Raw genomic sequence first — 23,399 nt, 5'->3', positions numbered from 1 at the left:
TCGGACTAATTCTCTACGAGTAGTTTGTTAAAGTATGGAGTGTGTAAAAAATCCAAAAATGACCATAAAATTCAAAATGGTCGACTTCCTGTTGGGTTTTGGCCATCACTCTAAGAGACTTTTTGTACATGTGGACATGATACATGTGCCACAGAAATTTCATACATGTAGGTAAAACGTGCCACGGTGGCTGCTTCGTTGAAGGTCACTTCCTGTTGCCAGTATGTGGCGCTATGACTATGGGTGAAAGTTGTCTTGAACATGTGTTCAGGGCCGGACTCTTACTAAATGTGTAAAATTTGGTACAGATCTGAGCTTGTACAGTTAGGTTACAACAACTTCCTGTGTCATGGCGAAGCATGGGACACGCCGTTAACCGAAAACTCACAAGTTTTACATCATGGCCTCATCAATGCGTTAAGGGTTTTCTGGGACAGTTTTGAAGTTGATACGTCCAACCTGCTAGGAGTGTTATTTCCTGTTGCCAGCAGGTGGCGCTATGACTTTGAGTGAATATTGACATATGGATGTGTTCAGAGCAGGACTTTTGTTCTACTTATCAAATTTGGTGCAGATGTGAGCATGTGTACTGAAGTTATAACATCTTCCTGTTTCATGGCAAATCAGCAATTTTCGATGACACGCCACAGGCAAACTGGTCGACTTGTAATAACCGTTTGAATAACTTTTAATCATCAATGGGTTTAGAGTGCACAGCAAGAATTTTAAGTTGATCCCTAGGAGGAGTTTGTTAAAATACAAAGTGTGTAAATCGCAAAAAAAGACCATTGGTCGACTTCCTGTTGGGTGTCGGGCATCGCTCCAAGAGGCTTTTTTGTACGTCTGGACATGATACATGTGCCACAGAAATTTCGTATTCGTAGGTGAAATTTTGTCCAGGGGCTGCTCTGTAGGGGGCCCCTAGCAAGCCATTTCCCCACGCCCATGCAGGAAACCCATAAAATACAATTTTTTTCGTCGCGCCTGAATTATGTGCAAGGTTTGGTGAGTTTTCGAGTATGTTTAGGCCCCCAAACTTGAGGTTACTTTGCAGAAGAAAAAAAAAATCCCTTCAGTTTCAATAGGGATCTCGCACAGTTCGTGCTCGGGCCCAGAAAAACACGGTAAAAGTGTATATCTCAAAATTGAGATGTCTGCGTTTGTCACTCCTCTCAATCTCTGTGCCGAGCTTGGTGGATGCGTGCAGGGAGTCACAAGGTCAGATCAACACACCACTCTGAACAGTATGTACTCTTAATTTACATAATTAGTTTCATGTGAGTTGTGTGTCTGAAATGGTATCAGTGTAATTATGTATGTATATTCACACAAATATGCAAGGTTAGAATGTCTTGCCACCTTTTCTTTCCTTGAATTCCTGTTTTATAACTTTCCTCAGATTCTTTTATATTTACTTAATCCTGAAAACCATAAATTAAAGACGATATGTTTGTGGCCGTGTTGATGTTGGAGTTTTGAGCAATGTGATAGAAGAAATCCATAGGGAGAATTTTTCCCCTTCAAACGAGACGGGCATGAATGTAATTATCGCACAACAGTGCATATAATTAGCTGGAGTACAAGCTGGTGCACTTTAGCACAATGACGAGCCTTGCTCCAGATTCTTTGAATCATATTGCTTTTTCTTCTTGTTAAAATGTTCATTATCATATGTTGAACTGTGGACCTGCTCCTCCTGCTCCCATCTCACTCTGTTTATTTCTCTGTCACTTCAGATAACCCCCTTTTTGGGCTCTTCCTTCCTTTCTTATTTATGCATTTCTATTCTTCCAAAAGATTTCCCCTGCTGTTTCTTTCTGCCCTGTCTTTCACTCTCTCCCACTGTTTACCACTCACTGCAAAGAGTCCTTTTCTGTGATCTCCCTTACTCATCCCATCTCCTCCCTCTGTCCCTCCTTATTCTTATTAAAAACTCTCCCACTTTAGTGTCAGCCTGGCCCAGATCCCACTCTCCTCCTCTGAAGGATCCGAAGCATCTTCCAGGCGCTTCAACTCCTTTCTGTCCTCCTTCCCTCCCTAACACCTCTTCCAGTCCTCTCTCTCGCTGGCTCGGCATGTAAGGAGTGACGCACGGCCCTGCTGTCAGGGAGAGATAGCAGACCTGACTGTGGCTGTGACGTCACCAGGTTATCTCCAAGCTATCCTTTTGCAGAACTCAGACCTGCTACACACACACACACACACACACACACACACACACACACACACACACACACACATATGATCATTATCAGTACAAATTATTGAAATATTGAAAATATTTGATTGGTGTCATTTCAGATTTTTCACTGTTCTCAAATGTACAGAATAATACTCACAAATATGACAAATACCTGTATGCAGTAGGATTAGTATTAGATATGATTTCATAGATTGATTCATTGTCCAAAAAACTATATTTTAAATTCAAGTCAGTTTTACCTAATATGACACATTTCATGTACAATGGCTGTTAAAGCTGCTTTACAAAGTAAAACACAGTGCTACCACTAACAGTTATTTTCATTATTGATTAACGTTGGATTAATTGATCAATTGTATGTTTACAAAATGTAGAAAAAAAGAAAATGCAACCATAATCCAAACCCAAATGGTGTTCTTTTTACACAGATATAAAACAGAAAAAAGCAGAAAATACTCCCATTTAGTAGGCTGTACTAGCAAATGTCTGAGCTTTAAAACTGACTCAGTGATAAATCAGTTATCAGAATTGTTGCAGATTAATTTTCTGTTGATAAACCAACTTGTGACGTTGACCAAATGTAGTATGTGATTGTCATTGTATCATTAGAGAATACATCATACGCTGCCAAGTGAGGCCCTGCTCCAAAGACAGATAATGGAAAAGTATCCCAGCTGTCGAACCATTATTGAGGTTAATTTGGAACCAGTGAGCTCCATTGCTGCACCATCTCCACCAGTAATGAGAGGAGAGGTGTGCTGTGCTGTGCTGTTTTTTTCACAGGTGGGCGATGGACCCAGACTGCCATGATGGATGAATAGGGAGGTACCAACCACTAGACAGCTGTTTCATCAAGACTCTCGGCTTGTAATTAGGTTCTCTCTGTACTGGATATTAATGAGCATATAAATTCACAATTGTTCTTTATCTTTTGTGTCTTCTCCTTTTTCTTTTTTTTTTGTTTCTTTCTTAGTTTTTTGATGTCCTTTTTTGTTTGCTTCTTTCTGTTTCTCTCAACAAATGTAATTTTTCAAGTTCTGTCACAAAATATGAAATGAACACCCTATTTAACAGTAATGGCTGCAGGATTAAAGTGGGTCAAAATCTGTTTATTCATTGGACGTACTCTTGGGGTTCATTCCCTTATGTCCTTCTAGTTCAAACCTCCCCTAATATGCCTTGCTTCTAAGGTAAGCTTTGTTCTTGTTCTTTGTTAATGTGACAGCATTTATCCCTGAGGTGCTGTCAAAAGTACGCCAGCTCCACAGAGAGTGCCACAGGAAGAGAAAACTTTTTTTTCAAGTAGCCTGCAATGTCTAATGCCTGATTTCACATTTACAGTCAGTCTTAGAGTAAACTCCAACCGAGTCCCAATCTGATTAGAAGCTTTACTCACAAACCGGGAAAAAAGGGCCACATTCACAATATTCCTTTGAAGTGGAAAATCAGGCAATGGTGAAGTTCAGTGGGTTTGGGTGGGATTCACATGAATAAAACTGGATGACCCGCTTTTTTCCATTTCATTGAATTCAGATCAGGAAATGACGCCAACTCTTAGATGTGTTGCAGAATTTGGCATCGCCAGTGATGGCACAGACAGCTGTATCCAACAGTCCCCACCTCTATTAGAACTAGAAAACTCAACCACCCACAACAGCGCTGCATTTTCATAATTTTTTGTTATAATTTATGGATCCTTTCTTTCATCTGATTCATATTCTCAGCTCCTTTCTTTGAAATGAGTAAAGAATGTTCCAAATTTCTTATTGTTGTTGTCCCATCTTGCATACAATTGTTCTCAGGATACATTGTCATCATCATCCTGCCCAGCACTTGGCTGAAAGGGATCTGTAGTTTTACCAGAACTGGGACAGCCAGACACTGGCAGATGTTTGGCGTGGTGTCTGGGTGTGGACTATTAAATGACAACAGGAACTGCAGGACAGGCTTCCCCAAAGTAATGGCGCTGAGTATGAGCCGCTGTGTTTTCCTTTGTGTTCACCAGCTTACATCAGCCCGCGATGATGCAATGTAGCAAAGGAGAAGAGACTCACAATAGACATTGCAATGTTGCAGAATAGCACTTTGAACTTGAACTGTGTGTGAGAACACCTTGTGACATTTACAGCATGTCAGGAAAACTCGGATCAGTTTGGGTTTTTTTAAGCTGGGGGTGGAGCTCAGAGTACTCTGAACATTTGATCGCACTCTCCTTCTGTTCACTCACTTATAGTTATATCTGAGCTCTGTGTGTTACCTTTGTGTGAATAAAAAAATGGTGGAACCAGATGAAATACAGATGAGATCAAATGTACTTAGTAAAGAGATTTGGCACACATTTGCATGAGTGTAGAATTTTACTTCTCATATCTGATCTCTTTAGTTGGATGCGTGTTGTCAGAGATGATTTTTGGCGAATGTGGTGACACTGAGGCACTTCTCCTCCAGTTATGGACTGACTGTTATCACAATCACACCTTTTCCTCTCCCATATAGACTCTGATACTTAAACTCATGGTATTGGCTGATTAGTATCAGCTACTGTTTCTCTTATTTCTGTTTAAAATTAATAACCTCACTGTGTGGAACTACTAAACTACGTAACTTCTTAACTATAAGAAGAACATTTTTTGAAGGAAAAGTTTTACAGTTTTTACAATAAGATAAAAACTTTTGCCTTTTGGGAAATGAGAAGATTGATACCACACTTATGTGTGTCTAATAAATATAAAACTAATTACTACTGCTACTGGCACTTCTGCCAAATGTCGGTTAGCTTAGCGTAGCACAAAGCCTGGACTTGGGGAAACAGAAAACACAAACTGATGTGTTAAAAGAACAAGTTCTCCGGGTGCAGTGACTTCCTGCAGTCTTGTCCCCCAATAACCACCATAACCATAGTGAGATACATAGCAAAACAATCGATCATTACCCGTTAATTACATTTTTAGACATGCTACAACATGCAACATGCATTGGTGTCTTCCATATTGTTCTGGATATACTGACTTCTTAACAGTGCCCCAGTCCACATCATTACGGCTACCTTGATTTATTACAACCTGTAAGTAATTCAGAAGCATAAATAATTCTCCATAAACAATGCACTAGTGTGACAACTGACAAGAGCTAACAGTGACCTCATGGAGACGAAGAATAGATGGGAGGATATCACCTGAGAATGCCTCGTCACTTGTGATTACAGTGGAGCTCTCACCATCATAATATAATGACCATCTTAGAAAAAACAGATATAAAGACCAGACACTGAAAATAGATTTATGGATGCAGACGACAAATGCTTGTTCTTAAATTTTTAATGCTTCACTTCAAGATTCGACCCACCCCCATTGCTGTTCTGTCAGGAAGGATTTAAGAATTTCTATATGAGTTGCCAATCCAAATAACAATTGAAGTATAAGTATTGAAGTATAACTGTCCAAATAGAAAGTGTTCAGGTTCACTCTCAGGAAGTACTGTAAATAGTGCACCTTGATGTTATTTAAATTCGATAATTTGGATTTGTGTCAGGGATTTTGTGGCTCAGAACCCAGGTGCAGACAAGAACACAGTTCAGGAAGGTTTTCACACAGTTTATTGAACACAAGATTTGGTGAGACAGGTTTGATGCTGGGGGAAAGGTGCCTCTGGTGTGGCGGGTAAGAGCGCAGGCAGGCAAGTCAGGGAAATGGGTGGCGGACTGAGAAGTGAGTCTGATGGTGAATCTCCAACTAGGCATTCTCCGTAATCAGAGTGGCACAAGAGCAGAGCAGGGTCTCTAGGAACACAAAAGCAGGGCAGAAGGAAACAGAGTCAACACAGGCACAAAGGTCACACAAGGCAGGTACAAGCAGGTTGTAGTTTCACCTACAGACATGACTTAATAATCCAGCAGGGAACTGAGGAGATGGCAGGGTATAAGAGCCAGTCCTGATGATCACAGGAGACAGGTGTGCCAAAAGCAGATTGCCTGCAGCTGGGGAGAAATGCCCAGTGTTCCAGTGGCGCTGCCCACAACTCCGCCCTGAGGGAGAGGAAGGAAAGGACGAGCGAGAGGGAGAGAGACAGAAACCACACACAGACAAACAAAAAAGAAAACCCACCAAGCACCTCTCACACTCCCAAAAAAGGACAAAATAAACACACAACACACCTCCCCGCTTGTGGCGGTGTGACATTCTGGCTATAAATTGTGAGATGCATACTAATCACACTATTAGAGTACATGCATCCAGAATCTTTAGAGTCTGGCCCACATGAATCAAAGAGAACAATGTAATCAGAGTTAATGAATGCATGGGAATAGAAAATGCCTTTAAAGATGCAGGAGTATTCCTTTCATAGACTGTATCTGGGCTTCTTCCTGACTGCTCAAAACATGACATAGCACCAGGCAGCACAATCGTCTCTTGGCATAGAGTAGACAATGTGTGGCGATGACGTTCTCCTCTCTTTGGGATCTCACTCACTCTTGCAGGCCTGAGAGTGTGATTCATTGCTCGGCCAACTGTCAAAGGAAGGAGTGAGCAAGGTGAGGGACACCAACCAGAATCCCTCTTTGGCCTCAACCATGCCAGTGAGCCTTTAGTTCTCTCTTTTATGGTGATAAGGGAGAAATGAGTGATCTGAAAAAAGGAGTTTGTCTCTTGAGCGCCGAGCTGTTAACCTGGCAGAGGGATACGAGAGTGAAACGTTGGTTCTTCACAGTGATCAGAGGCATCACAAGAGACATAGACAGTGCCAGAGCAAGGAAACAATCTTTTCATATTCTAGACATCAAAAGAAAGTATTGTCTGCAAATTTAACGACTCTAAAGAGGACAAGAAAGGATTAGTGTGGAGCTTAAAATAAGAGCCAGATAATCGTGTCCTCAGTTTGCTTTGGCAAGATGCTGTCCTTACTAAGCCAGAGAAATCAAACAGGTCAATGAACTTTAGAGGCGGATAACCTCAGCTGGTTTCCTCAGTCACCCTTCGCTGATGGCAGACCTCCTTCCTGACTCAGTGTATTAAACCTATGAGGATTCACATAAATCACACTTCAATTATACCTCTCACTGTTTACTACAGTATTTCCATTAAACATATCCAAGTTCACTTCATTATGGCAGAGAATAAAAATCCAAAACGTGTCCAAACTTAATGCTCTGATAACATTGACAAACGGATATTCTGTGTTATGCAACTGGGGATAACTATTTAGAGTGTTTCAAAGAGATTCTATCTACTATTGAAATGTCTTGGGCGTTTTTTAAGTTTGATACCATATAATTGCGATTCAATGTCCTATAAGCCTATGAGCTGCTAAATTAGCATCAGCACTTAAGGGTTTAACACATTGTATGCAACAGTGGTAAAAAGCCAGCCATCATAGAGACGGATGAAAAGCAATGAACTATTAAATGGGGATAATGGTCCATACTTTAGGACAACCTCGCATGTGCACCCTTCATTGTAATGTTGGTCTGTGAAATCCTCAGCTACATCACTTTCTTTTTATCTCCTTCAAAACACACCAGTAGCCAGAGAGTCGATGTATTATTGAAAGACCAGAAGAACAAACAATGGTACAATGGTAGCATGCAACCATGTAATATTTTGCGAAAAAGCCACGTGCAGCTTTTCACTATTTTGTTTGTAACAGCAACCTTCCTGTGTTTTGATGTGTACATTTGTCCACAGCTCCCACTACATTGTCAGAGAGTAATTTTAAATCCTGCCCAGAGAGAGCTTGACTCGTCCGAGCTTATACATAGCAATTGTTGCGAACATTGCACACCCAGAGCTCATATCTTAAGGCATTCATGACATTGCACTTAGTTGCACACATGAGAGGTGATGGAAGTAGTTGTGGAAGTATGAAAAAAGAAGCTTGAGAGAGAAGTTCAAATCCTGCATAGGCTACTTTCTCATCTCTGTACACCTGGCCAATCATGAAGCGGGTGTGCTTGTGGGATTGACGGTTTGTAAAGATAAAAAAAATTGAAACACAGCCCCTCGAAATTCCGACATTGGAAATGTATGGTTCCACATGCTGGTAGACAATCTGACAAGCACTTTGATTGAAGCATACTGACGCCTTATCAGCCACGTCGTGAATGTCAACTGCTCAAGGCCTGAAAAAAGACCTACTGAGATGCAAGTCCAAAGCCATGAGAGGTGAAATGTTATTTTTGACAGGTGCAAGCCGAGTATTTGCTTGCAGCTATGAATTATAATTGCATTATTAATTTAACCACACATTTGTGTGTCTTTAGCGGGTTTAAGAAACTGTATTTATATAGCCACCAACTCTGAATTTTAGGTCCAAGTTCATATATTACATATAAGTAAGAAGAAGTAGTAAATTGTAAGCAGTAGATTATATGCCATCAGTTAATATGACCAAAGTATATAAAAAAAAATTTGAACATGAAAGGTCAGTCTTACCTTTTTTTTTCTTTTTTTTAAACCTAACTCTCAATTACATTCATCCACTGTTAAAGACTGTGAGATGTGGTTGAAAGCTCCTAAATCTAGTGTTTGTCAAGCTACATAAATGGAGGTTGCTGTAAATGTGTAATTTAAACACATCAAGATATGATTGCTTATCAAGATGTCACACAAAGCTGTTCATATTTTCATCCTGATTTTGTATACCGGAAATACTACACTTTCACGGACTGCTGCCCTTTAGGTTATACAATGATCAGGTAGATAATCTCCTTGTGTTGTCAGCATGACAGTAGAAGGCCAAACCCAGAGGTGGCTGTGATAGATTGCTTTGGTGCTCCCTGCGCTGTTTATCAGACCTCTTCCTTTTACTGCCTGCATCTGTCAGGCTCACAGTAGTTAAATACTGAAGATAAAAGCATATAGTCCAGGGCCCACATAAAAACAGCCACTCAGCTGATTTATTAGGTTGTCCTCCACCAAAGATCTGTGATTCTCAGGGCCACAGTGCAGTGACTGCCCTGCAACATGCCATGTTTCCAGTGTTATATCTACTGACAACTCTATCCACTGTGCCTCCTGGCAATAATTGTCACCTTCTTAATGGCTCTGTTTTTCATCTTGCATTTTCTCATGTGGTTGAAACATGGAGCTTCTTGGAACATAGTGTTCTTTTAGGTGGCTGGCTGATGTCGCACTAAAGGCCAGCCCGTGGCAAATGTACCTCACAGTTTGCCGTTCCATAGGTGACCATGGTGCTGCTCCACTCTTTGAAATTCAAAGGGTTTCTTGAGGAAACACATCCCCTGTGTCTTGCCCGTGGTTAATCTGAATCTGACACTACGATGGGTGTTTAAAATGTGTTACCTGCAGTTCTTCTCTCTATTTGATTGACATTTAGCCTTTAGCTAAGGCTGATGGAAGGGGTCTGTTTGCTCACAGTGATGCAGGAGGAGGCTGGGGAGCCGAGTGAAAGAGAGGGGAAAAGATAGACAGAGAGATAAAGAAAGGATGGGAGAGCAGAGCCTCCTGAACTACGATAAACTTAAGTCCTCCTTTGATGACACATGTTCCCATTTCTGACTGGGTTGATTATGGTGACAGCAGCCTTTGCTCATCTCAGTCTAGCCTCTGCATCACAGTCCTATGATGAAGACACTGGAAAGGAAAAACAGTCTTTGTTGTTTGCTTTGGGAGCAACGCCTTTGTGTATCTATGCCTTAGCTGTGTCTCGCTATTGAAGAGGGGTATTCTTTTTAACAGGAAGAAAGATCTGCTTTTGAAAATGTCAAATGAAAGTTTTGATATTTTTTTAAAAAACAACTTAAACAGTTTGAATCCTTTATTTTGCAGACCTGAATTTTAAATTCCTGGGGAAAAAGATAAATAAAGAAAAAAACATTGAATAGTAGATCATATTAGTTCAAAAACAACTCCCGACATTAAAATGGATAGGAGGACTAGAATTATGTTATGCATCTAACAGTTGTACAGTTACAGTGCTGTAGTATAACACCATTGCTCCAAATTGTCTATCTTTAATATTATCAATATTACTTGCAGTGTCTTCTGTTATTTAATAGAGTAGAAGTAGCTCTCCAATCACTTTCTAAAGAGAAAAGAATATTCTTTCGATAACCAAGTTGATCTCTGAGAGGAGAATTAACAAACAATAGCTTTACTTATGGATGTCTGAGAGGAAGTGTGCGGTCTAGAGATAAGTTTACCAGGCTGTTGATAGGGAGTCTGAGAAAAAGTGCTCCATGGACTCACTGAGAGTTTTATGGCACTGTAATGAACCATGATGACCCGCCGTCATTACATTTTTACTGAAATGTTTCACTTAAAAAAAAAAAGATTAAATGTAATATTCTGTCATCGGCATCACTGGCAGGCTGGGCCAAACTGGCCACACAGAATTTTACACAAAACCAACATTCACAGAGAGAGGAAAAGTAAGAAAAGACAGAAAAACAATAAAAGGCATTATTAGACTCTATTGGGGGCATGCATATGTATACTGCATTAACGAATGTGTGTGTGCATATGATGGATACATGCATGCATGTCTCAGTCTCAAGAGATTCTCCACAGCCGCTGGCAGTTTTACATTGTATCATGTTGTCTTATTACATCTCTTACATGAGATCATGAAGGAAACATATTGTTTATGACTGTTAGATTTAGTGGGATATGATTCTTGCATGGATTTTCATATCCATCTTGTTGCTCTTCCCATTGAGGACATTTAACATACATGCTTTCAGCTGCAGTAGACACAGAGCCACTATATGATTGGAATCTTCCAGCCTGACCACAACCACCACTGCCGTCACCACCGCTGCCACAGTCTTTCTAAGAAATAGATCACCTCCAAATATTGTGTTATGTAACCTTTAAACAACTGCAGATTTCTCTCTCTGCCCCTTTCTTGAGAGACACGGGACCACAAGCGTGCCTGGAGGCCAGAAGCAGATGATAGTCTGTCAGTTTGCGGACCCATGGTCAAGCCATCATGATGACATTAACACTCCAAGAATGTCTGTAGCACTCACTCTCAACCATCTTTCCAGCCTCAGCTCGAGCAGTGTAGGCTAATTCTCCCCTGCAGAATGTGGATTGTTATGAAGGATTGCTTGTACAGTATGTTTGTTAAACCACAGTGCTCGCTCTTTAGGTAAGCCTTTCTTTTCTTTGTGGTATGTGAAACTCTGCGACTTCTTTATATAGTATGATATATAGTATAGTCAAAAATGTACATAAACCTATTAGAGTGAGTGATAGAAGCACAATATGGGAGATTTATTTATTGAATTTCTTTAGTTATCAGTTTTGATTCGTCATGTAAACATCTGCTGGGTTATGTGTGATTTGGTGGCAACAGCAAAGTATCAGCGCGTTTTCACTATTCGAGCAATGCTGTGCAGCATCAGGGAGAGTAAGTGAGGACAGATGAAAAGAGATTTTTCATGCATCACAGAAGTCCCTCTGGATCTGCTCATGACATGCACAAGAGCTTCAAATACTTTGGTGGGGTCAAGCTCACTTCCATTGGCTCAGTCTCACCACCTGATTCTCGTCTCTCTTCCTCCTTCTCTCTTTTTCTCTTACTGACCTTTTTTGTGATAGCAGCCCTATTATGACGAGAGTTTCATGAAAGAAATATTTAGACAGATCAAAAGCTTTAGCCCGTGCTTTGAAGCCCACAATGGTGATGTTGACAGCAGCTTCTGGAGAGCCTAATTAGGCTGCAGAGACTGCACCTCTGTGAGGGCTTCTCTGACGCAACTTTAGGAGGAACCCAGCTAATGCCACCAAACAGTAACATCGTGAAGATAAATCCCTCAAAATAACTGTTGTTTACGCTGTGTCACTTACATGTCAAGTATGGATTTACATTCAGGATGTAATTGCTGAACGCTGCAGAGAATAGCCAGGAGAAGTTGTTAAGTTGTTGGTACAGTGTCCTGAAATTTGAGGTTAGCAGGGGTGTAGGAACTGGGCTTGGCATATCCCTCATGTTTGATGTACAGTCTGACGAACATAAATCTTGGCTCTGAGTTCCGTCTTGATAAAATATCTGAGGCAGGAAAGTGGAATGGCTGTCGCCTGTAAAGCCAGCTTCCTGTATGGAGCCTCACTCTACAGGGCCTGTATGAATTAAACATGGCCTAGTGCCATTAGAAATGACAGGGTCAGAACAGCCAAATAGGGATGTTGGAAAAACAATGAGACCAACAGAATCTATCATCTCTGCCAGCTCAGTGAAACTTTGTCAAGTAATGCCAAGTCAGCAACTATAAGACTACAGCTCGAGTGAACACTCATACTGAAATGAACAGAACCTCATTCAAATGGCTATGACACTACTGGCTGGAGAGGAGTGCATTAATGTTGGCTGTGTACTGTGGTATTGCTGTTGGTATGTTGTGAATGATAATGTGCCTATTACCCTCATATTAATTCATACACAAACATGTTACACTATTGTGCATTCCTGTATTTCTCATTTGTTAAAAACCTTGTAGGTCACCCACATCAGGGTTGAGCTTGACAATAAAAATTGTAGTGTTAGACTTAAATTTTAGTCTTTCAGTTTTTACAATGAATCTTAATATTTTCTTGTGTTGAAACAAATGATTATTTTAATTATAGATGAATCACCACATTGTTTTCTCAATTAATCTTTTCAAATTTAATCGTCAAAAGAAAATATTCACATTGAAAAGGCTACAAACAGTACAATCTTTGCGTTTTTACTTTTCTGTTGACAAATCAATTAATTGACTAATTGTTTCAACTAATTGTTTTCATTTCTATCTTCAGCTACTCCAATGTGAGGATTTACCTGACCTTGTCATATATGCTAGTAAACTGAATATATTTGGGTTTTGGACAGATAGTTGGATAAAACAAAAATTTGAAAGACACCTTGGGGTCTGGGGAATTGTACTGTATTGTATTAAAGTTTGTGCCTTTTTATTAACAAAGGGGTTAAAAGATTAATAAAAAATTATGAACCAATGAAAATAATTATTAGTTGCTGCCCTCATTTTACTTTATCTACCATGGCCTGTATTGTTGAGTTCAAGCCCAGCTTATGTCCAGGGTCTTTGTAATATCTGTGTAGATAAAGAGGGGCGTGTCACAGGCCACGTGTCTGCTCTTTCCTTAAAAAAATGGCTGTACTGGACTGGACATCACTGACCTCTAGCACGACCTCTTTTAGCTTCAGGAAACTTGTTTTCAATCTTTCATTGTGCAGTGATAAGAAATAAATATCTGATTATTATTGTTGAATCCTGGTAATGGTAATATTCACCATCTATCAATTGTTTTCGTGTACACGTGTCATTGTTACAGCAGCCTTAAATGCACTGTGGTGCTGGTTCCCCTCTGGGCATTGGTTTGTCACATTTGTCTCTTCGCTGTTGATGAGGATGACACCAAGTGCCAAGACTCTAGCTGCTAGAGTCTAGCAGCTCCCTCCAAATCTCTCACTGAATAAAACTTGGACACCCTGTTTATTTCATAATCCTGAGCTTTGTTATCTGGACCAGGAACAGACACATTGATGAAATAGACCCTTGGAAAACAGTGGAAGTTGACCAAAATACATCCGTCTCTCTTGTCATGAAAATAAACCAAAGATCTATCTAATTAACACGCAGACAGGGGTGATCCTAACTGAGCTTGACTGAGCAGTAAACACTGCTGCTTTGTTTAATTCTGAGACATTAACAAATTACAAGGGGTGAAAATCCTTTTTAAGATACCCCATCCCTTACCATTGTTGATAACGCTGTGAAAATGATTATTTAACTGAGTTTACTGGAAATTGGATACCCAGCACATTTTTCTCTTGTTTTAATCTTTAGTTTTATGATTCATTTCAGAGTTCAGATGTAATGACTTGGGTTATATTGTTAAATAACCATAAGATATTTTTAATGTTATTTATGTGTGTACTCGTGTGTAGAGTAATCTACCAATGACAGTGAATACAGCATAAGAAGTTTGTTTGAAATGTACAGTGTCTACACATGTTAAGACTTAAAACCTAGCCTGTTTATTTCTCACATCCTATATTGCTGTCTGTTAAATTATACCTCTTAGTAGTCATTCACGTGGCAACGTCAAGTTCCTTGATTACCGATTGGATAGGGGGTGGGAGAAAAAGACGACGAGACAAGGTTGTGAGAGCAGTTCGGTTTTTAGCTCACTTGCATCTCTCCTTGAGAGGACAAAGAGAAGCTCCAGAAGTTTAGGTGTAAAAGGATTACCACTGTTAGTGTCCTTGAAGAGTTATTTTGGATGAACACACAGTGAGTTACAGTAGCTAAGTTACATTAAGTACAGAGTGTGAGGTTTAGTGTGAGTGTTTCAGCTAAGCTAACAGCCACACTATCTTCAAGTTATCTTCAAGGACTCTTAATAGCCACACTATAGTTGAGTTATAGTGTATGGACTCTGGACTTTGTTAGCCTTGGAGCTAAAAGTTGGACTGCATCTGAGCGTAATTCATCGCCCACCCGGACGAGAGGAAACCTGCCGCACCATCGGCGACGACGGGAGAAAGACTTTATCTAGGCCTGCTGCCGAGTACCTGGTGTGAGGAGTGCAACACCCCAAGCTAGTTCAGAATTGACCAGTGAGTAAAATAAGTGGGCAACAATACTACAAGCTGTGCAAAATATAACCTTCAAGTTTATTTGTACAGAATAGGCATTAAAAGGGTTAAAACAAGGCTGAAGCTAAGAGGGTTAAAAGGTCAGTTCAAAATGGGGGAGACTCAAGGTCAGTTAAACAGGAATGCGGCACTTTGTGGCTGGGTGTGCTCAACTTCGTTTTCCTGCATGGGGCGAAGCCAAACACGACAGGAACGGGTCTGCTGTTGGTCATAGGCTGGCCGGTTGTAGCCTCCTCACTGCTTGGGGCCTCTGGTAACTCTACTAAGTAGCGGTGGCTTTGCGCTGCTGGCTCCCCAGACTATGACCCAGCCGTGTGGCACACTCTTTCAGATATCAGCAGCCTCAGCACACCCGCACACTGCACCCAGGAGACAAGCAGAAGACTTAGACAACAGCAATTTATAAAACATTCCTGTGAGGGACCAGGCAGTTAGGCATGAGGAGTGGGTATGGGGACTTATATATTTTGGCTGATCAGACCAGTTTTGACACACAGGAGAAGACTAACAACAACAACACTACTACATAACTACAAACAACAAAAACCTACCTAAAAACTTATTCCAAAAGAAATGTACTTTTACTTAACCTTAGCTCAAAATACTCAAATATAATATAAATCTAAACCCCAAAATATCTAAGGAGAAAAAACAGCCACCCCCAGACATAGCAAGCAGTGGTAGTGTCCAATTAGGCCACCTCTCCTATAAAGCTGCTCCTGCTCCAAGCACCAACCCTTTAAGCCAGCAGACTTCCTGAATCTCTCCTAGGTGTGGCATCCAACACTGGTAAGCTCAGAAACAAAGTTATAACAAAATGACAATCCAAAAGTAACTAATGGGGCGCACTCCAAAAAGATGCTTCTGTATAGTCAACTAAATAAAGTATAATGTGAAATGAACTAAGTGTCCTGTAAGTTTATTTGTAACCAAATAAATATTTGCAACAAATTTCTAAAGTGTATGAAGGAGGTATATAAACTAATCCTAAAGAACACAGCATAAACTCAGTGCTTGAGGTTACTGCTCTTTAACTGGTTGTGAGGCCACAGCTGTGGCCATCACAATTCCACACGACAGACACTGCCACCAGCCCACATAGTTATATATACACCCAGGGAAGAAGACATTCAAAATCACAACTCTGCACCTGCACCCAGGAGACAAGCAGAAGACTCCTTAGCCTAGTGTGTGACTGGCTAAATAGCTTGCAGATGGAGGTCACGCCCAAGCACACCTGTCTGCCATCAGCCCATCCCCATGCAATTAACCCATGTGAAAAACCACACCCACCAAATGCACACTCACTCTAGGTGCTCACCCATCACACTACCACTGCACTCAAAATAGGCTGATACAGGTCTACCCCGTTACAAGGAGTCCAACCCTATCCTCAACTGGTGTATATTTGTTTTGGTGAGAGTAATACAGGCATTTAGGCACTAAACATTTTTGTTTTCCTTTATTCAGACCTCAATGTTCGTTTATAAACATGCTTATTTGATACTCATTTCAAATAAGCATACAATGATAAAGAATGTTTAATGTGGTTCATATGACTAGTGTCCATGATTAATGGGGTGTTAAGGGTGCGTTATAAGATCCCACAAACATAGTTTAATAGTCTTATTTCTTTATCATGTAGACCGTCACACATTCAGTACATCTGAGTAGTACAGTAAAAATATCATTATTGAGTGTAAGTAAACAAACTTAGGGCCCAGGGGCCATATTACAGAAAGTTCCTATCTTAAGTCTTAAGTTAAGATAGGAAGAGTATAAGATAGGATTCTTCTCAATTTGGTATTACAGAAGCAAATCCCAACTAACTTTAGGAATCCTATCTTATCTTACTTCATCCTATCTTATCTCAGGTTAGGAAATCCTAAATTCTCAATCCAACATCGGTTATCAACTTTTATGTCTGTTACCTAGCAACCGATGCCACTTTACTCATTTTGCTGAGCTATACGGCTTTTTTCGCTGTTTTTGGTAGTTTTTTTTATGAAACATACACTGAAAATGGAGCAGAAGCAACAACTATCATTGAACTTCAAGTCAGATGACTTAGAGGTGTTTGTAACCTCTGTCGAGAAATCCAAATTCACATAACACTTAACTCGGGAGATTAAAGGGGGTATATGTAGTTTTTCTACTAAAATGAATCCTTTTTTCATTGCCTGTGTGTGAAGGGGTTGTAATCTGACATTAAAATGATCCACTTGCCGGGTTTGACTATTAACTCTGAAGGCAAGTATTCCTATTCCTATTTGAAGGCTCCGGGTTGGATTTTCCGCAAAATCCAGTGACTGACACCTGCATGTGCGCTCCCGAGCTTCTCGCTGTGTCTTCTGACTTTGCACTCAGCAGTGACGACACTGCAACTTACGACATGGAGTCTGCTAACACTAAGCACCAGCACAACACAGACTCCAACACAAACTCCACATAAGGATAAAAACCAACAAAAAGTTTTATCTGCTGAAGCTCGTCAGGCCAAACGTGAATCATATTGACTTCGGACGAAAACACGGATCAACATCGGCAGGGCTTTTGAATCAAGGAGAAACCTTCGCTTTGTTTGGGGTATAAAAACAGACACGGAGTTGGCTTTCATCTTATTGGACAGGTAAGCTAACATTACTACAAAGCGTGTAAAATATATTTTGATTGAACATAAAGATAGTCCTGAAGTGATTCAACGTTGAAGTAACAGAGCCTGAACATGTCTGAGTGTTTCTGCGTTTATTGCAGGATTTCTGTATGAAAGTGGTTGTGTTTCGGATTCTGCTTGCTCATGAGTTCAAGCGAGCACGCGTATGAGCACACGCCTGGTTGCAATCTTAAAACCGCACCGCTAGTGGCCGCTGGAAACTACATAATGCCCCTTTAAAGAGAGAGAATGGGCTAAAATAGCGTCAAAAGTCAAAAAGAAATTAAGTCCATTTACAGTGATATGAAGACACAGGCAATTGTTGTGTCCAAAGAGCAGAGGAAACCGCTGGTGGCTCCTCCTGTGCTCCCTCACTGACCCCGGCAGAAACCCGTAAGCTACTCTTCTCAGGAAAGTTAATAATGACGGGGGAAAAAAATGCTAATAACAAAGGCTGCGGGCTAACGTCATCATGTTTTTCATGTATTTCTTAAATTTAACAATCTCCTCCAATCAAAGACTTGCATTAGGATCCTTTTGTTACATCAAGCCTTTACATTATGTTATATTATCTAGTGTTATGTCGGCTACCCTTTCTACTAACGAGTATTTTGTCATCAAACACATCGGTGCAATCAATTTGAAAAAAAGTTCCGCCTGTTTGATTTTGTAAAAGCAATTAAAGTTCAACCATGTGGAGTAAATGAGTTAGCAAACACTACCTGGTGGAAAAGTAAAAGTTAGGACAGCTTAACAGTTATCCTACAGTTAGGAGAGTTTATTCATGATTTTACAAAGTTAAGATGCTTCTGTAATACAATTTTCTTATCTAAAATTAGGAATGGAATGTTGATTTAGGAACTGTTAATCTGTAATGGCCTTTTTCCTAAATCAGTTCCTAGCCCTTATTACCATGGTTATCAAGCAGTTAGGATATGATCTGTAGATTAGGAAGTTTCTGTAATACAGCCCCTGTTCCCTAAGCTTGTAGAGCAGAACAGGGTTACATAAATGGAGGCACCGCTGGGATTATACTGTGTAACTGATCTACATTGAAGAAAGAGACAGTTCTACAAGATAATGCCTCACTTATCCAACCAACTGTTACTAGCTGAGCTTGAAAAGTAGTGCAGTGAAACTGGAATAGACCCAGCTAATGCTTTAGCCTTGAGTGGCATACCTGTAGATACCAGCATATCAGATAGTAAAGGGACTATTGAAACTGTCAAAGCTTCTGGGCGAGTACCTTTCAGACCAAAAAAAGTCATCACTCAACTAAACTGTGAAGTGATGCTGTGCGAGTGCCATAACCAGACTGACCCAGTTTGAGCTCCTACTGAGATTATTCCACCTGTTACACCTACAAAAGCCGTACAGGAGGGCGGCCTTTCCCCTAGTTTGAGAGACCGTGCAAGGGTGGAACAGCTACTGAGGGGCGCTATAGATTCTGACATCATGCTTTTGCAGTTGTGTTTGAAGGAGAGGTTGAGTAATCCTCCCTCTTTTAAGTAAAATTTGAGCAGAAAAAGATCAGAAAGTGACTAGACAAAATTTAGCTACCAGCGTGCGCCAGTTATGCATGGCAGAGGGAAGTACTGCTAAGTTCTCTGCAATAAATAGTCTCAAAAGTCAGGTTAGGGACTTGCAAGCTAAGATTCAACATCTTACAGTCAAGGAGCAAGTGTCCCAGCACATTATTAAAGAAACAATACAAACACCTGTACCTCAAACAGATCTTGAAGTGCACGCTCAAAGGGAACAAGTGATTAAGTTGCAAGACCAGCTTACAGAGAGGATAACAATATAAAGTGCCTCTGTGGCACTAGATGAGAGCAAAGAAGTTTCAGACAGAAACCAGGCCAAGTTAAAGACAATGTAACATTTTGAAAGGGCAGAGAGGATGATTTTTGTTATCGCTGTGGCGAAGATGGCCATTTCTACCAGCTGCACTGCTCCTGAAAACTCTTCTGAAGTGATCAAAAGACTAATTCGGTCCATGCAAAAGCTTCAACAAGGCCAAAGGGGGATCCCCGTTTGTTTCCCAGAGCAGAAAGAAAAGGGTGGCCAAGTAACAAGGAGCATAGTTGGGCCTCACCAAGCAACACACATCCCCCAAGTCTTAATAGGGAAACCCACAGTGAGAAAGTTGATCATTGAAGGTGAGCCTTGTGATGTTTTAATGGACAGTGGCTCTACTGTCTCTATAGTCTTTGAGGGGTGGTATTCCCAACACTTGTCCCATCTGCCCCTTCACCCTATTTCTAGTTTAGACTTATGGGGCCTAGGCCAGACAAGCTACCCATATAAAGGTTTCATTGCAGCTGGGATACAATTTCCCGAAGAGGAAGGGCAGTGTGAGCCTAAGCTAGTGTTAGCCCTTGTGTGCCCAGAAGCTAATGGCCCAGAGCAGCTGCCAGTTATTATTGGCACAAATGCCTGAACTTTCAGTCACAAGTCTCAGACCCAGATTTCTGAAGGAAACAACAATCTAGCCCAGACCATGCAAGTGTGCACCCAAACCCCAAAAATGAGTCTGTTAAGACCAAGCTATTCCCAAGGGTACTGTAATTGCCCATGTTCATAAAGCAGACATAGTCACCCAGCTGCAGCAGACTGAATCTGTTTCAAAGAGACTTGACCTTGCCGTTTCAATTTTGGTGACTCCCCCATTGCTCAGAACTGGAAAAGCAGACTGGCACAGCTGGCTAATCGTCCTGACGTTTTCTCCATGTCAGAGTAGGATGTTGGTCTGGTGAAGGGAGTTGAGCATCACATCAGACTTTAAGACTCTAGCTCTTTCAGAAAGAGTTCGGTAACTGACTCTAGTAGATATCGATAATGTTTACCGACACCTGCAGGATCTTCTTGCCGCAGGAATCGTCAAAGATTCATGCTCCCCCTATGCCTCGACCATTGTGATAGCTTGGAAGAGAAATGGCAAAATACGGATGTGCATTGACTACTGCACATTTAATCTCAAAACTATGCCAGATCAGTACACTCTTCCTTGGATTAACAACGTGTTGGTCTGCCTTACAGGCAGCCGCTGGTTTTTTGTGTTGGATCTTCGCAGTGGCTATTACCAAATTCATGTCAGAGGAAGACAAGGAAATGACAGGGTTTCTAACATTTCGAGTGCATGCCACAAGGCATCACTGGAGCTCCTGCCACATGAACTTACTGCAGTGTCTTGTCTATCTGGATGACGTGATAGTGTTTGGTCGCACTCTGGAGGAACACGAAGACCGTCTTCTAAAAGTTCTCGGCCGCTTGGAAGAGTGTGGCTTGAATCTCTCCATTGACAAATGTCAGTTCTACCAGCCACAAGTCAAATATGTGGAGCACATTGTGTCTGAAGCAGGCATTGCAACAGACCCAGGCGGTTGTTGATAACTTTCAGGACAATCTTTATGTAAATGTAAATGCTCCGTATTTGTATAGCGCCTTTCTAATCTTTTCGACAACTCAAAGCGCTTTTACACTAAATCTGCATTCACCATTCACACACTGAGCCTAAGAGCTCAAACAGAAACTAACATTCACACACCTCCTGGATCCAGCAACAAGTGTCATCAAACAGGCGGTAAGCCATGGAATCTGGCCAGCAACCACCAAAAAACTTTGGAAAAAAGCAGGTCTGTTGTACAGAAAAGCAGTGAGACCATCAGGGGGACAGACAATACAACTAGCCCTTCCAGATGAGTACTGCCTTAAAGAGGTGGTATTATGCCTTTTGGCTTTTTCCCTCTCATTTATTGAGTTATAGACCTTTTTGTGCATGTAACAGGTTTGCAAAGTGAAAAAGCCCAAAGTCCAGCCCAAAGAGAGTTCCCATCTCCCACAGAAAACACTGCTCTGAACTGCCGAAAAGAGCTCATTTGTAGTCCAGCCATTTCCCTTTCACCCCTGTGATCTCACAGGCATGAAAGCAAATGCCCCTCATATAACGCTCGCCAAGCAGCTAGTCCGACACACCCTCAAAAACACTGAGCTGCAGCACACACCTCCCCCTTCGAAACACTAGCTACCCTCCAGGCAGTCAATGGACAAAGTTGATACTGTGATGTAGAGACTGTGCTCAATTAAAACTTTATGGTTGAAAGATGCATGTGTACAGATTAATAACTCACCACTCTGAAACTCTTGCTCCAGTCTATGTTGCTCTACAGCTGAACTGAAGCCCTGTTGACCGGCTTCTCACTGATGCGCCTTTCTCTGCTTCTGATTAGCTAGTAGTCCTTAACTAGGAACTGCGCATGTGCAACACCCAACAAAGATCATTTAGAGACAAGATGTAAAACTCTATAGCTAAAACGAAGCGTTCAACATACAGGGGGAAAAGAGGAACTGCAGCAATGTGCAGTATGACAAAAATATGATGTTTTTTTTCTCAACCTGTTCTGGTACAACCCCTAAATAGGATTTTGAAACTGAGAAAATGAACATGATACCATCTCTTTAAAGTGCTAAAGTCACTGCATGATGACTCCGGTCATCTGGGTGTTGAATGCACCATTGCATTAGTGAAGGACAGATTTTACTAGCCAAAGATGGGGGCTGACATGTCTCATTACATGAAAAACTGTGGTAGGTGTATTCCCCGTAAGACTTTGCCTCACCGGGCGTCCCCTAGACTTAGTTTGTATTGACTTCTTGTCAATTGAATCAGACTCAACTAACATCCTCGTAGACCATTTTACCCGATATGCCCTGGCTTATCCAACCAAAGACCAAAGAGCATCAACAGTGGCCAAGGTGCTGGTAGAGAATTATTTTGTGGCGGCAGGATTTTGAGAGCTGCCTAATCAAAGAGCTCTTTGGACTGCTAAGATGACACCTTATCACCCCCAAGGTGACCTGCAGCCAGAGCGGTTCAACCGCACTCTCTTGTCCATGCTTGGAATACTCAGCCCCAGCCAGAGACAGAAGTGAAGCCAGTTTGCTCGTCCACGCCCACAACTGCACATGGAGCGATGCAACTGGCTACTCTCCCTACTTCTTAATGTTTGGTCATGAGGTTTGTCTGCACATTGACCTGTGCTTTGGGACATCACCTGATGGAGAAGATAATGTTAACTACTTGCAATATGTTGACAAAATGAGAGGAGATATGAGAAGGGCCTCCAAGTTAACAGTGAAAGCAGCTAATAAATCACATGAAAGTAATAAGACACACTATGACAGCAGAGTAAGAAACCAAGTTCTAGAGGATGGGACCATGTTCTCATTCAGGCACAGGGTTGCCAGGAAAGCACAAACTTGGGGATAAGTGGAGCTCATGCCCTTACCTGGTGTTGGAAAACTTCCCAACCTGCTAGCGTACCGAGTAAAGCCTGAGAAGGGAAGGTCCATAGTGAAAACTCTGCACCGGGACCATCTCTTGCCTATAGGGTGTTTGGTGAGGATTTCTGCTGGTCCAGAGGAGACATGGACATGTCAGAGCCTGAGAATGAGAGTCTCTGATCCCACCAACTGCTCCGAGAGAAGATATCTATCAAGCCCTTGACTTTCTTGCAGATCACTTCAGTAAGGAATGTACTTCCTGATGATGTAGCCTCAAGACTTTGTCTAGGCCTGCTGCAGAGTGACTGTTGTGAGGAGCCGTTTTTCCTGCGGATCGAGGACTTTGGTAAATCAGACTTTGGGGTGGTGAGTAACCTGGTTTTCACTGATGGTCACTGTAAGCCGCCGTCATCTTTATTGTGGCCCAACACACACCAGCAACAATCAGGCCTGCATCAGGGGGTTACAATTTAAGAACGTTGCTGGCATTTTTGTTGTTTTTTATAGGTGGGCCCACTAGTATTTCAAGAGCAGTTACATTTTGTGAAGGTTTGAATAGTTCAACTTAAGTATAAGTGTCTACTGGATATTTTATACACATTCAAGGTGATTTTCAAAGGTTTAAGAAGTAAATGTTAA

At 41.3% G+C, this 23,399-nt stretch overlaps 1 protein-coding gene and 1 long non-coding RNA gene across 2 annotated transcripts in view; one reads left to right on the top strand and one right to left on the bottom strand.

Moving 5' to 3' along the window:
• LOC119893665 (zinc finger protein aebp2-like) overlaps nt 1–3,311 on the top strand; it is a 46,941-nt gene extending 43,630 nt beyond the window's left edge. Inside the window, exon 9 of the mRNA XM_038705968.1 lies at nt 2,987–3,311. Within this exon, the coding sequence (XP_038561896.1) occupies nt 2,987–3,020 (34 nt within the window). The 3' untranslated portion in view covers nt 3,021–3,311. The remainder of the gene's footprint in view (nt 1–2,986) is intronic.
• A 2,470-nt stretch (nt 3,312–5,781) lies between these two features.
• Nucleotides 5,782–6,459, bottom strand: LOC119893666. Its single transcript, XR_005442832.1, has 2 exons — nt 6,075–6,459; nt 5,782–5,981 (listed from the first exon to the last, which is right to left on the bottom strand). It is a non-coding gene; the product is annotated as an uncharacterized LOC119893666 (long non-coding RNA).
• Between the last annotated feature and the right edge of the window lie 16,940 nt (nt 6,460–23,399).

Source organism: Micropterus salmoides, unplaced genomic scaffold, assembly GCF_014851395.1.
Source record: "Micropterus salmoides isolate LMB-PRFRI ecotype aquatic unplaced genomic scaffold, ASM1485139v1 Ms_hic_scaffold_8, whole genome shotgun sequence".
NCBI classification, from domain to species: Eukaryota; Metazoa; Chordata; class Actinopteri; order Centrarchiformes; family Centrarchidae; genus Micropterus; species Micropterus salmoides.
This window is presented reverse-complemented; position numbering and strand designations above follow the sequence as displayed.